Source organism: Melitaea cinxia, chromosome 2 (genome assembly GCF_905220565.1).
Source record: "Melitaea cinxia chromosome 2, ilMelCinx1.1, whole genome shotgun sequence".
Taxonomy (NCBI): domain Eukaryota; kingdom Metazoa; phylum Arthropoda; class Insecta; order Lepidoptera; family Nymphalidae; genus Melitaea; species Melitaea cinxia.
Window position 1 is genome coordinate 14,987,708 of NC_059395.1, and position 13,835 is coordinate 15,001,542.

General features: G+C 30.9%; 1 protein-coding gene across 2 annotated transcripts in view; it reads right to left on the reverse strand.

The window, feature by feature from the left end:
• The window catches only part of LOC123665572 (dynamin), a 35,475-nt gene extending 21,929 nt beyond the window's left edge, over positions 1-13,546 (reverse strand). Inside the window, exons 1-3 of one of the 2 annotated variants that reach the window (XM_045599864.1) lie at positions 13,383-13,546; positions 10,588-10,661; positions 9,123-9,272 (exon numbers count right to left, since the gene is read on the reverse strand). In XM_045599864.1, coding sequence (XP_045455820.1) covers positions 9,123-9,272; positions 10,588-10,661; positions 13,383-13,546 — 388 coding nt within the window. The remainder of the gene's footprint in view (positions 1-9,122; positions 9,273-10,587; positions 10,662-13,382) is intronic. The other variant, XM_045599867.1, reaches the window with a different exon arrangement.
• Between the last annotated feature and the right edge of the window lie 289 nt (positions 13,547-13,835).

A 13,835-nucleotide genomic window follows, 5' to 3' on the forward strand; every position in this document is an offset into this window, starting at 1 on the left:
TCATCAGATCCTGGTTTCTTTATCATTGTACCACACCAGGGATATCTCCTTCCCAACAAAAAAAGGATTATCAAAATCGGTTCAGAAACGACGAAGTTATCCCCGAACGTAAATAAATATAGCTATATATATACGGTCAAATTGAGTTACCTCCTCCTTTTTTGAAGTCGGTTAAAAGAACAAAAATTAAAAAAAAAATCGTACTCAACATTTTGAGGCGGCACACTCAGTTTTAAAATTAATTATGGGCAAATGTTTAGTTGCAAACAAAAATATTTTCTTGCCTTGTTAGCTTTTAAAACACCTAAGAATTAACAATTATGTTTATTTCCAACTCAGATTTTACTCTAGTGAATATATAGTAAGAAGAATGTTCCTTTTGGGACTTTTTAAAAACTAAAACAATCGTCACAAAAATTGAGTAATTAAAATTAAGAGTTGGAAATGATCATAATTGCTAATTCTTAGAGTTTTAAAAGATTACTTGTCATACAGAAATTTAATTGAATTTTTTTTTTTCTAAACAACTAGGTTGGCACACAAACGTAGGTACAGCTCACCTGATGGTAAACGATTACCGCAGCTCATAGATGTCTACAACACCAGAAGCATCGCAAGCGCGTTGCCGACCCTCTCCCCGATTCCCCCCAGGAGCTCTGGTCACCTTACTAACCAACATGAACACAACACTGCTTGAAAGCAGTATTATGTAGCTGTGATTTTCCGTAAGGTCGACGTACTACCCCAGTCGGGCTGCTCCATATTTTGAGTATGAAATTTCCTGCTGTGCCCTACCTCATTTAAATATTGTTAGAATATAGGCCATATTTTATTTCGATTAGTGAGCGCGATATTTTTATTGCAAAATTAAAAAAAATGGCGGTACGAAGTTTTCCAGCTAGTAGGTTCATATTTACATATATTAAAAGACCTCAACATCAAACAGCGTTCACACGCATTATTTTAATCAATATGAAACCTAGATAAGATAAAAAAGACTTAGTCAGTCGACTCTTATGTCGTTTACATCATATAAATAGCTATGTAATTATACCTTCGTTTCACAAAACATTAAACAGATTAGAACAGTCGTTCTAGAATGAATTTAGTCTGAAAACGAAAGGTAAAAACAAATGTACCTTTATATTGCGATTTTAATTATTTGTAAAAATTACTCTCATACCAGGGTATTTTTTTTTTCATATTTAGGACGTAAAATCTGTTTTCAGAATATTTTTATTGAAACATTTTCAATTTATTAAATATGATTTAACGTAGGGTTTAAAACGTAACATAAGAATAGCATAAATAACTAAGCGTTAAATTTACATTTACCTCACACGACCACATTCTATATCTACAAATATGTCAACACTTTAGAAGATACATAATGCGATAGAGATCGAGAAAATGAAAAATACAGTTATAAAGTACTATTAATATTAATAATATTAATTAGGTGTTGGAGAAGTTCAATGAGTTTTTAGGTCACTAATACGTTGCTTTAATTGTTAATAATTATAATCTTTCACAATCTTTTTACCGTTACCTTTTCTAACAAGACATAACATTTACCTATATAGTGGAACGTGTTTACAAACAGTTCATATTTTGACGCCATTAAAAATTTTGATTTAAGTAGTCCTTTTTCGTAAATACAAATAACAATGACAAAGTTAAATATACACGTAATAACATATACTAATAAGTATTAAGCTAAAAAAGTTTAGTTGAACGCGATATCTCAAGACTTCCTGGATTTCTTTGATCGGGGAATGGTATGGGCCAAATAACATTACGCTACAACTACAACCAACAGGGGCGGAGCATCAATGAAAAAGGGTACAAAATCGAGGCCGGCCGGTATGAGTACAGTCATAAATATAATTATAACTTGCAACATGTGGGGACATTTGTTTATCGTCTCGAGTATAAAACAATCGAACACTTCGGAATCTTATCGCATATTATCTACAACGTTTGACATGTATTCTCTTTGTATGAAAGTGTACAAATCGTATCATAAGCCGGACAATAAACTATCTGGAGCAATTAATCGACACTGAGTCACTTTTTATCACGACTACCCCCATCATACGCAAACTGACTAACGGCATTCGAATAATATTACGAAAAAGTTAAGCTTCAATTTAAAAAAATTAAAGGAATTTACTATTCATTTTCAAACTCCTTAAAGATAATAAAAAATACATCTTCGTACGTCAGTCCTAGAAGAATTATTATGTAATATACGTTGTGTTTATAATTTATTTTTCCCTGACAATAAACTTTCATAATGTAAGGATCTATAATAGTTTATTTAAAGCGGATTAGGTTCATTTTCGTATATAGCTATCGAAGAAACAAATGGCGTGTTAAAAATATATTAAAATTATATTATCTCATGTCATTCTGATATTAATTAAATTTACCTGGTATTGAAGATGGCAAAATAAGAAAATTATTATTGAAAAGAATCGTCAATATCGGCAGAAATATACATGTATCAGAATTCAGCCTGTAACGTCCAACTTCTGGGCGTAGGCCTCTTTCTCAAAGTAGAACGATTGGAGCTTAACTCACCACGCTACTCCACCGCGGGTTGGCGGATATATTCCCTACTAGGAGTAACGATCGCTATCAGATATTTATGATAACAACCGGGACCGACAGCTTAACGAATAACGTGCTCTTCGAGGCACGGTGGGGAGACCCACAAAAACAGACATCCAAACCTTTAAAGACATATTTATACAAATATCCATCCCGAGCAGGAAAGAAGACCGCAAACCGTCGGTGTTTTAGACACCTATACACGCATCAGTACACCAGAGCGGTTGTTATATACAGATTACATATTTAAATTTGTAACTCCTTCCATTAAAGTCATGCCTTTTCTCTTAAATTATAGTAATGTTTGCGAGTAATATGGTATAAAAATAGTTAAAATTAGACTAAGTCTCAATCCCAACTTTTATCTTGTATTATATACATATAGCTATGTGACATAATGGGGCCTATCTTAGAGTATACATTACAGTAGATGTAATGTATACTCTAAGGTGCCTATAGACGTCCCCATGGACGATGCTGATTTGGTAGTGTATTACAAAATCGACATAGTACATCTATATGTACTATGTCGATTTTATGTCTATACATATGATTTATTTTTTATCGGCAGGTTTGGCTTCCAGCTGAAACTATAAACAGTATGTATCATAAACAAAAGTAATATTGGTCAATATCAAGGTATTTGAGCAACATTGTGTAAACAAAAAAACGGTTTAGACAGTTTTAGCAGCGCAAAATTTCTTTCGGTTTCGTGTATGGATGAGTTTCTAGACCATTGTTTATGCAAACCATTAAGGTAATATTTATAGAACAAAATTAAAATACACATTTTCTAAGGATTTATTATATAAACTAGCGACCCGCCCCGGCTTCGCACGGGTGCAATGCTGATACTAAATATACTACAGAATGTCTTTATTTATAGTATAAAGCTAGCTTATAGCATGATTATTAACATAATAACAACATTCAAATATGCGGCGTTAGATTACACGTTACAGAATGCGTTGAAGAAATAAAGGTTCACTGCTCGTTCCCCGTAGGTGATAGCGTGATAATTTGTAACCTATTATGTTGACCGACGATTATACCTTTTAAAATAACATTCATTTACTCGTTTCTTCTTTACATTTCATATCTACAGAAAAATCTCATAGATGGCGCTGCTTTAAAATTGTCTTGTCTACTTATATTCATTTAATTATGTTTATCGGCTAAGTTACTTATATTTCGTGATTTTTATAGTGTGAAGCTAGCCTATATAGCATATTTATTAACATAATAACAACAACATTTAAATATGCGTCGTTAGATTACACGTTGTTACAGAATGCGTTGAAGAAATAAAGGTTCACTGCTCGTTCCCCGTAGGTGATAGCGTGATAATTTGTAGCCTATATATTGACCCAACTTCTTAATAATATTCGTGCCAAATTTGAAGTAAATCCATGCAGTACTTTTTGAGTTTATCCCGGACATACATACAGACAAACAGACAAAAATTCTAAAAACTATATTTTTGGCTTCGGTATGGATTGCAGATCACACCCCAAGTAATCTTTTAAAAAAATATTCAATGTATAGTTTTGACTTTCCTACCATTTTATTATATATATAGATACTAGCTGTCTCGGCAAACGTTGTCTTGCCGCTAAACGCTATTTAAAAATAGGAGTTGCCGGTAGAACGGTGAAAATTTAGGGTTGTATGTATTTTTCAACGCCAAATCTCACCATTGTTTGCAATGGTGTGACAAATGCTGAGTGGCTGCCTGTATTGTTCGTAATATCTATGACCGTATTTGTATTTTTTCGATCTTTTTATTGTGAACAATAAAATATTTTTCTTTCTTTCTTTCAAATCATAATAACATAAAAAAAAACCGACTTCAATTACATCGAAGAGTAATACAACGTAGATCGACGAAAAAATAGTAATACTTTGTTCGTATTCCATATAACGCGACATTATAAAATTGTAGAATTATAGAATGTTCTACTGTTATTTCTAACATTTTGTTAGCGATTGTAGGCAGAAATTTCATAAAAGGCCCGTCGTCGATTCGCGCGAAGCGCTGACATCGCTTATTACGGCGGGTTTTTTAGTTGAAGCGGATTTATATTGAATTACGGTTTATGTCTTTTTTATTAAAAATATGTAATGTTCATGTTTTCACACAGCTCCGATGCACGACTGGAGTTTACCCCTTCAGATCAACTGTCTAAATAGGCACAAAAAAAGCTTACTAGTCTAAGAAATATATTATTACTATATCAAATTGTAAATAAATGAATCCAATAACGCCATCTATCGGAACCTAATTGCGTTATTAGAAAACGTCTGAACGCCATCTCTAACAAGGTCATTCGTTCAGTAGATTTTACTGTTCAATTATTTCATTCCGGGGCCTTAAATGAAAATCGATTCTTAAGGAGAAAACTCCAAAAACAGTCAAGTAAATACGCCATATCAGATATAGCTCAAATGTTCGAGTCAAATCTCAATTATATTTAAATGGGACCACATGACAAGCACCACCTATCGATTAAAAAAAGAATCATCGATATCGGTCCACCCAGTAAAATACTAATGAGGTTAATATAACGTTGGTCGACGTAAAATAGGCAAGTAAATAGCCAGTATTAGCGATAACTAAAAAATTAAAAGCTCAAATATATTTATAACGAATAAACTGCTACTCTCTACTCTAGTGGAATATTGTAATTTGATCGATAGTGAACGAATTAATTTCATTAAATTTTGATAGATGGCGTTGTGGCAAAGTATTGAACATGACCACAGTCGTCTTAACATCGTCATGTAAATACGTGTCATCAAAGATTACTCAAAAATTGCTCATTTTATCTCAATCATATTTAAAACGGACGACATGACAAGTATTAGCTTTTGATTTATACAAAAAAGATCAAAATCAGTGTACCCAGTAAAAAGATTTAACGTATAATACAACGTAGGGTGACGAAAAAACCGTCAAGTAAATACGCAATATTAGATATAACTCACAAATTACTAATCAAATCTAAATTAAATTTGAATGGGACCACGTGACGAATAGTAGCTTTTAATTTATATAAGAAACGTCAAAATCGGTGCACCCAGTAAAAAGTTATGAGGTATAATACAACGTAAGGTGACGAAAATAATGTCAAGTAAATACGCGTTATCAAAGATTAATCAAAAAGTAGTTATCAGATCTCGATAAAATTTATATGTGACCACATGATAAACATCAGCTTTCGATTAAAGTAAAAATTATCAAAATCGATACACCCAGTAAAAAGTTATTGCGGATTTTCAAGAGTTTCCCTCGATTTCTCTGGGATCCCATCATCAGATCCTGGTTTCCTTATCATGGTACCAAACTAGGGATATCCCCTTTACAACAAAAAAAGAATTATCAAAATCGGTACATCCAGTAGAAAGTTATGTGGTATAATATAACGTAGGTCGACGAAAAAAGCGTCAAGTAAAAACGCATTATTAGATATAATTCGAAAAGTAGTTGTTAGATCTCAAATAAATTTAAATGGGACCAATCGGCACACACCACCTTTCGATTAAAACAAAATTTGTCGATATCGGTCTACCTGGTCAAAAGTTCTGATGTAACATACATAAAAAAAAAAAAAAAAAAAATACAGTCGAATTGAGAACCTCCTCCTTTTTTGGAAGTCGATTAAAAATTAATAATTTTTCTAAAAATAAAAAATAAATTTAGGGGTAGCTACCCTTACATTTAGGGGGATAAAAAATAGATGTTGTTCAATTCTCAGACCTACCCAATATGCACACAAAATTTCATGAGAATCGGTCAAGCCGTTTCGGAGGAGTTTAACTACATTAAACACCGCGACACGAGGATTTTATATATTAGATTTTAATACAGACAAGAAAAATTTACTAAAAGTTTTACCTTGTTGTTTTATTTTCTTGTAAGAAAAAAGAACGCTATCACCAATTTACTTCCTTATTTCCTATCTAGCTGCCCAGACAGACTTCGTTCTATCAAAAGTTAATAATAAATTTCTTTTTTTTTTTAATTTTAAAAGCTTGCGTGGACCTTAAAGAACAAACAAAAAAATAAATTAGCCGAATTGGTTCATCCATTCTTGAGTTATGCGCTTAAAAACATTCATTTTTATTTATATAGATATGTACAACTTTTCAACCGAATAGAATTATCCACAAAATATATCGACTGTATGTATAAAACACATTTTTACTGTTTCTTATGTGTTACGATTATAAATTAAACGTATAATTATAATAGTATGTAAAATTATTATAACTTATTAAAACCGCGATGTTTTTATTAATCGCATTAATCCTTAACTATTTCCAAAATTTGTTCCGTGTACTGGTCCGATTATAAATACCGGAAATATATAATATTTGTATACCGGTAACCAAAAATATCAGCAAATTTAATTAAAAATAGCTCGCAATATTTCTTTCCTTCTGAAGAAATTGTTGAGCTATTTGAATATTATCAAAACTTCTTAAGAACATCAACGATGATGATGAAAAACAATGATGCATTAAAAGTTTACAAAGAAGAAACGTTAAAACGACCTTAAGAGTTACATTTATGTGATGTATAGGAAGCTACAATTTCCTCTCCTTGTACGCTAGATAGTCATAAAAATAACTAAAATAACAAATTCACTATCTCACCAGTTGGAGGCCAGTTCTACAATAACTAACATTCGTGTGACAAAGCTTTCTAGTACAGTGATGTTAAAAGCCACTTTAACACCAATACGGTCAGTTCGATTCCCGTTTGAAGCAGATATTTGTATTAGTAAAAATGTCTATCTCTGATTTGAGCTGTGACTTATTGGGTCACCGTGGTTCAAAAAGCATGTAAAGCTATCGGTCTCACGTGTTAAAAAAACACCTCACTATAGTTTTTTTTCCCCAATATAAGGTTTTTTATTCAAATTACTTAAACATTTTCGATAAAACAGCTTTAATATTATTAAATATTTTTATTCGACATATATTCGAATATTATTAAGTATTTTTAATTAGACCATTAAAACAATTAAACTACGTTTTAATTACACTATCTCTGTTTTTCGGCAGGTCAACACGATCTGAATGAAAAGCGGTTGAGTTAATGTGATCATAAAATAATCGAAAACATCGAGTAAGATGCCAATGATAGATGTCACTTTACGACAATTGAAATAATGTAATCAATTCTAAAAGGCTGTTATTCTTATTTCTACTATTACGAAGAAAAGTAGTTTATTTGAGAGAACCGTTAAACATCTTCTAGAGTACAGTTTTATTTCAGTTTTATAAGTCAAAAGCTTATTTTACTAAAATGTATATACTTATATGGTTTTTCTCGATTCAAATTATAAAACTCAACTTCAAGTGACCTACCTCTGAATCGGCTGTCACGGCCTCGTACGTTTGCAATTTACTTATAAAAAAATGAGAAGTGCTCTCACTAAAAATCTAAGCGTGTACTTATAGCTATTACTTTATGCAAACTAGTATATTTTTCAAATGCACTAGAGGTGGCCTCATTGTTAAATGCATTTTTCTTTGTTACAACTAAAAACATAATACATACATTGCAATATTATATAATATACTAGCTGACCCCGCAAACGTTTCTTTGCCATATATGTTATTAGCCCGCTAAATCCCCCCCCCCCCCCCGCCGCCTTATAACTTAGGGGTATGAAAAATAGATGTTGGCCGATTCTCAGACCTACCCGATATGCCCAGAAATTTTTATTAAAATCGGTCGAGCCGTTTCGGAGGAGTTCAATGTTTAACACCATGACACGAGAATTTTATATATTAGAGAAAGAAGATAGATAAGCATCCCAAAATCAAATGTTTTTTTTTTACTATAAATTAGGCCATTTATTATTAAATTTATTATGATTAATTATATTTAAATTTTTAATCACAAAGAAATAAACTGACGAAATCAGTCAAGCCGTTATTAACTCACAATTTTCATCTATCTCTCATTTTTTATAAAAAAAATGCATAAATTTTTATTTGTATAAAAATTTATAGAAAAATTATTGCAAGCTGACTGGCCCCCACAAGTTTAAGTTTTGTCGATAGTCACCACGCTGGACAGGCGGGTTGGTGACCACAGGACTGCCCATCTTCGGCCAGGCCAGTATTTGGAAGCCAGCAGTTGGATGGTGATCTCGCCATCGGTCGGCTTTAACAGTTCCAAAGTGGTAGCGGAACCGTGTTATCCCTTAGTCGCCTCTTACGACACCCACGGGAAGAGGGGATGACTATATTCTTTACCGCCGTAACCACACAGCGTAATTATTTATGTATTATGAGATTGACAAGACTTTTGTCTTCTGGTAAGAAGATTTTCAAGGTAGGTTATTTATATTGGAAATCTACCCTTGAGTCAAATTCTCTTCAACACGTAATATGAATACAATAGATATAAAAATCGACTTGAGACTTCGAAATGCGAGCGCCGTTTTACTTTGAAGTTTGTTAATCCGTTAAAATGTAAAAAGCCGAGCACTTACCATTAGGCGAGTAGACGCGCAAGTTGATAGGCACGGGTGAGATGCCCTTGTTCGAGCCTGTAATGCGATCCGTCTCCGATTCGATTTCCGCACGCACTTCATTGAAATCCGTAAACTTTTTACCCTTGCAATGAAGGAATTCGGCATATTCTATGATTAAAAAAAAAATTACATGTAAATAATTATAAATAATATCTAACGATTTGTTTAACTTACATTATAAAAAAAAATCAAGACAGTTCACACTGTCTCCCTACAAAAAAAGCTAGTTACATTGAGACAATCAGCTACATTGAGACATTCATAAATCACAGAGTTTTTTAGATCATTATTTTGTTAACGTTTTTGTAATGCAAATAATCAATTAACGTTATAATTTTCACTGCTACTTAAATAACCCAAACAAAGGATGACGGTTATTACGTTAATAGCAAGAAGCAATTAGTTGTTTTTAACATTCGAATCGCATATGAAGGTTAACGTTCATTTAAAACATGAGCACGATCGCTGCTTATGAAGTAGTGCTCTCTTCACCCGTTATATGTTTGTACATTTAGCAAATAATGAAAGTAGTAAAGAACGCCTCATATATGTCTCACTGCAGAGAAGTCCTGTTACGTAAAAGTTCGCCCGTCGTAGTTTCGCGAGTAGAAATGTATTAAAATTTCTTTTCAAAATTACTTAAAATAATACTTTACCACATACGGTTTTCTAATAATAAAAATTCGCGTAATACATCCTGAGATTAGCATATTTTAACAAAACTACAAACACTTCCTCATTATTATAATAATAAGGATAGGATACCTTATTTCCTAGACTACACAATATACTAGGACTATACGACATAATAGGACTCAGCCGAGGAAAAATGTGCAAGTGTCCAAAATATTAACAACATTTGTATTGTTCAGCAATAATATTAATTTAATACATCCTTGCAAAAATAATGACTATTGAGTGCAGTTATAGTCACTATTATATTGACAAATAACCAAATTGTATGATATTCAGTCTAAAACCATCCATCTGCCTCCTATTAACCAATCCACAGTGGAGCAGCATGGTGTAATCCAACAACTCCGAGAAAGAGGTGTATGCCCAGCAATATGATGTTACAGGCTAAATCATTCAAATGGTATTTTTTTTTTATGTCACTATTCAATGGTATGCAGTGGTAGACATATTTTGCATATAGAAAATGAGCAATTCTTTACTATATAGTCTACCAAATGCTGGATATAAGCCTCATTGCCGATAAAAGGGTACCAACTGTAGGTAAAGTGAATTAGCCAATAATACACCTTTAGAAATTATTCTTCCTAAACATATAGATTTTTTTACTATAGTTTCTGTCACTGCCAAGTATGGTAAACATTTTCTTTAACAATCAATATAAAACATACATTTATGAAATTTTACTATTTAGGTTTTATCATTAAATTTTTTTATAATATTTACATACCTGCATTTCCATGTATAAGTTGTAAAATCAAAGGTCGTCTCGTGACAATGCCTGATCCACGAGGCAAAAAATCTCTGTAACAAAATTTTAAAAGATCTGCATAAGTATATAGCATATTTTTCACTTATCAGTAAAAATGAAAAACAAGCATTACATAGTAGTATACTAAAGGTTTATTATTATAATAATTTAATACATATTATTATATTCAGTTAGCTTAGTTATTATACATAGTTAACTTTTTTATTTAATTAAATATATTCGGTGATGATTTGAATTTCGGTATTAATTGAATTTTAGTTAATTGATGATAATTTTAATTTTAATTTTAGTGTTGTTTAATTAGATTTTTGATTTAGTATAATTTGTTTTGTCACAATTATTAAAACTAACAAAGTTAAGGAAAAAAAAATGTAACTAACAAAAATATGGACTACGTCTGAAATAAATTATTATTATTATTATTATTATTATATAACATATAAGAAAGTGAAACTACATATTAAACTCTATAAGCAATCAAATCAATGTATTTATTTATTACAACTTTATTGCACAATACAGTAAAGAATTGTACAAAAGGCGGGCTTAATGCTAAGAGCATTCTCTACCAGCCAACCTTAGGATGTACAAGAGCAGACGTTTGTAGGTGTGCAAAATTAAGTATTAGTGAAATTCACATTAAGAAAAAAAAGGAAGGAAACGTTAGTGGTAATCGTTATAATATAAACAGGAGCAAATAATTCATATACCTACTATACAAATACATAAATACATACATAAACAGATTTTCAATATATTTATTTTAAAATTATAAAAGCATTTAAAATTACAAAAAAAAAAATGTGAGCAATAATAATAAATAAAATGGAATTATATTTATAATGTAATATATATTACATTAGTCATTTTGTCACATATGCCATTACTATGTAAAAATAATGAATGCCAAACACTTAATGCAAATTCTCAATTAAGATTAAGAGTTTTTAGAATAAATGACTCACATTGCCATAACGGCACCAGCCTAATAATATTTCACATTAAATAAACAATAATATTTTCTTATCTATGTTTATACATCTATAATCATGTCTCTCTCTGTCTTATCCAATCAAACATTCTTCAAAGTTAAAATTTTTATTTTGTTAATAGTAAGTAGATGTAATAATGTTTTATTTTGTAAATAAACTATTAAAATATATAGTATTTTTTATAATTTATTGACAAAGAGATTTATATTCTAATGTCAGTATAACATCATTACCTTATTTAAAAAAAAAATTGTAATTTTCTATGATTCATATTTATCACAGAATGATTTTCATCTATTTACAAATTTGATGTTTGCATAATTTTATAACTTGGTGTACAGAATTAAAATGTCAGTTTTCATACTAAAATTCAAATAAGATTTAGATCGAAGACTGTTTCATAAAATTAAAGTTCATGTTTTACAATATAACTAAAATATAAACACGAATTTTAAAAGTTTGTAACTGTTTCATAAAGTTTCTCTTAGTTCCTTTGTAGGTTTGAACCTAAAATAATTCTTATAAGCAAAACAAAGACCCTATCACTGTCACTATGGTTTACGGTAACTTAAACAGTATATTCTAATACTAGGAAGAAATTAAGAACACTACATCATAGTGAATCAATACGACTTTTCCTTTAATTACAAAAAAATGTTTAGATAACAGAAAAATCGACAGCAAATTTTATTAATTGGAATATAAGAATGGAACATTAAGAAACTGCTCTATTACAAAGCTTCCCTTTCTCGTCATTTTTATCGATTTTATCGAAAAAACTCTTACCTGCCTACAAAATTTTCTAGTACCGAACTTTTTCCAGCGGATTGACCACCCACAACTGCAATTTGAGGAAGATCTAAAGACATGTGCACGCCCATTTGAACAAATGCATCTTGCAATTTGTTTACAATTGGTATTAACTGCTGCATTCCAAAATTTCCAGCCATTTTTCTTATTTACATTAATTTTACACCACAAAATCGCTAATTACTTGCTCATCATCTGTACTTCACATCATCGATAAACTAATTTATTTTTCAATATGGTGGTATGTGGGTGGTTATGGTAACGTAACGTTCCGTTTCTCCTGTCAAACTGATAGCAACGCATTGACAGACTGATACTATGCTTTATATCATTATTTGTCCAATATTAAAACATGATCATAGCATTTTATTTCGATAATAATATAGTAAGAAATATCATATAATATTTTTGAAGTTTTACCTATTATTGTATTCTTTAATTATTGAATCTCTTTCTATCTATTCTTATTCAGTTTTGTATTAACATATAAATAAAAACAATTCGTTCAAAGATTTATGAAATCAATATAGTGTGACATGCGCAGTAAATATAGGACAGTTATACGTTACTATAATGACATAAATTACATGAAAATGTTTTTAAAACAAATGTACTTATTAACATATAATCTAGAAATAAAAATAACGTAACTCATAATTGTTACAAAAAATGATTACATTTAATTATTAGTACTTTTATAAAACTACTAAATCTAATAATGTGTATACAAGTTGACCTTTATTTATATTATTTTTAGTTTAGGCTTCTATGTTGACTCACATTTAAGGTTTTATTAAGTTTATATTACTCTAAATAAAAAAAAGTATCTAAAGTAAATATCTTTATGCACTTAAAATTGTACAAATATATATACTCTATTTGTAGAAGATAGCACAAAAATTAAATAGTGCTCCTTATATCGATATATGCTTAAGTAATATGTAATCATACCTGCCCACAAAATTTTCTAATACTGAACTCTTTCCGGCTGATTGTCCACCTACAACGGCTATCTGTGGTAGATCCAGTTGCATATGCACACCCAATTGTGTAAAAGCATCTTGAAGCTTATTAACAATTGGAATCAATTGCTCCATCCCCAGATTCCCGGCCATGGCTGCCGGTTTCCTCAGATACTCCTCGATTTATGAACTTCCCCGCAGGTCGTCGCCTACTGAGTTTCTTTCATCAATATGGCACATATATTTAAAATGCGCAAGCGTAAATTTAGTGAGCGGTGATATACACCCATAATTATATCTGTCTCAGCTGGAAATGTCTCAATTAAAAAAAAAAACAATCGAATGTGCAGCTGATACATAAAACATGTAAACTTTCTTTTGTTAATAATAAAAGCTTACGAAGTTAAAAAAACCGAAAAAAATAAATGAAACCAAAAACTTA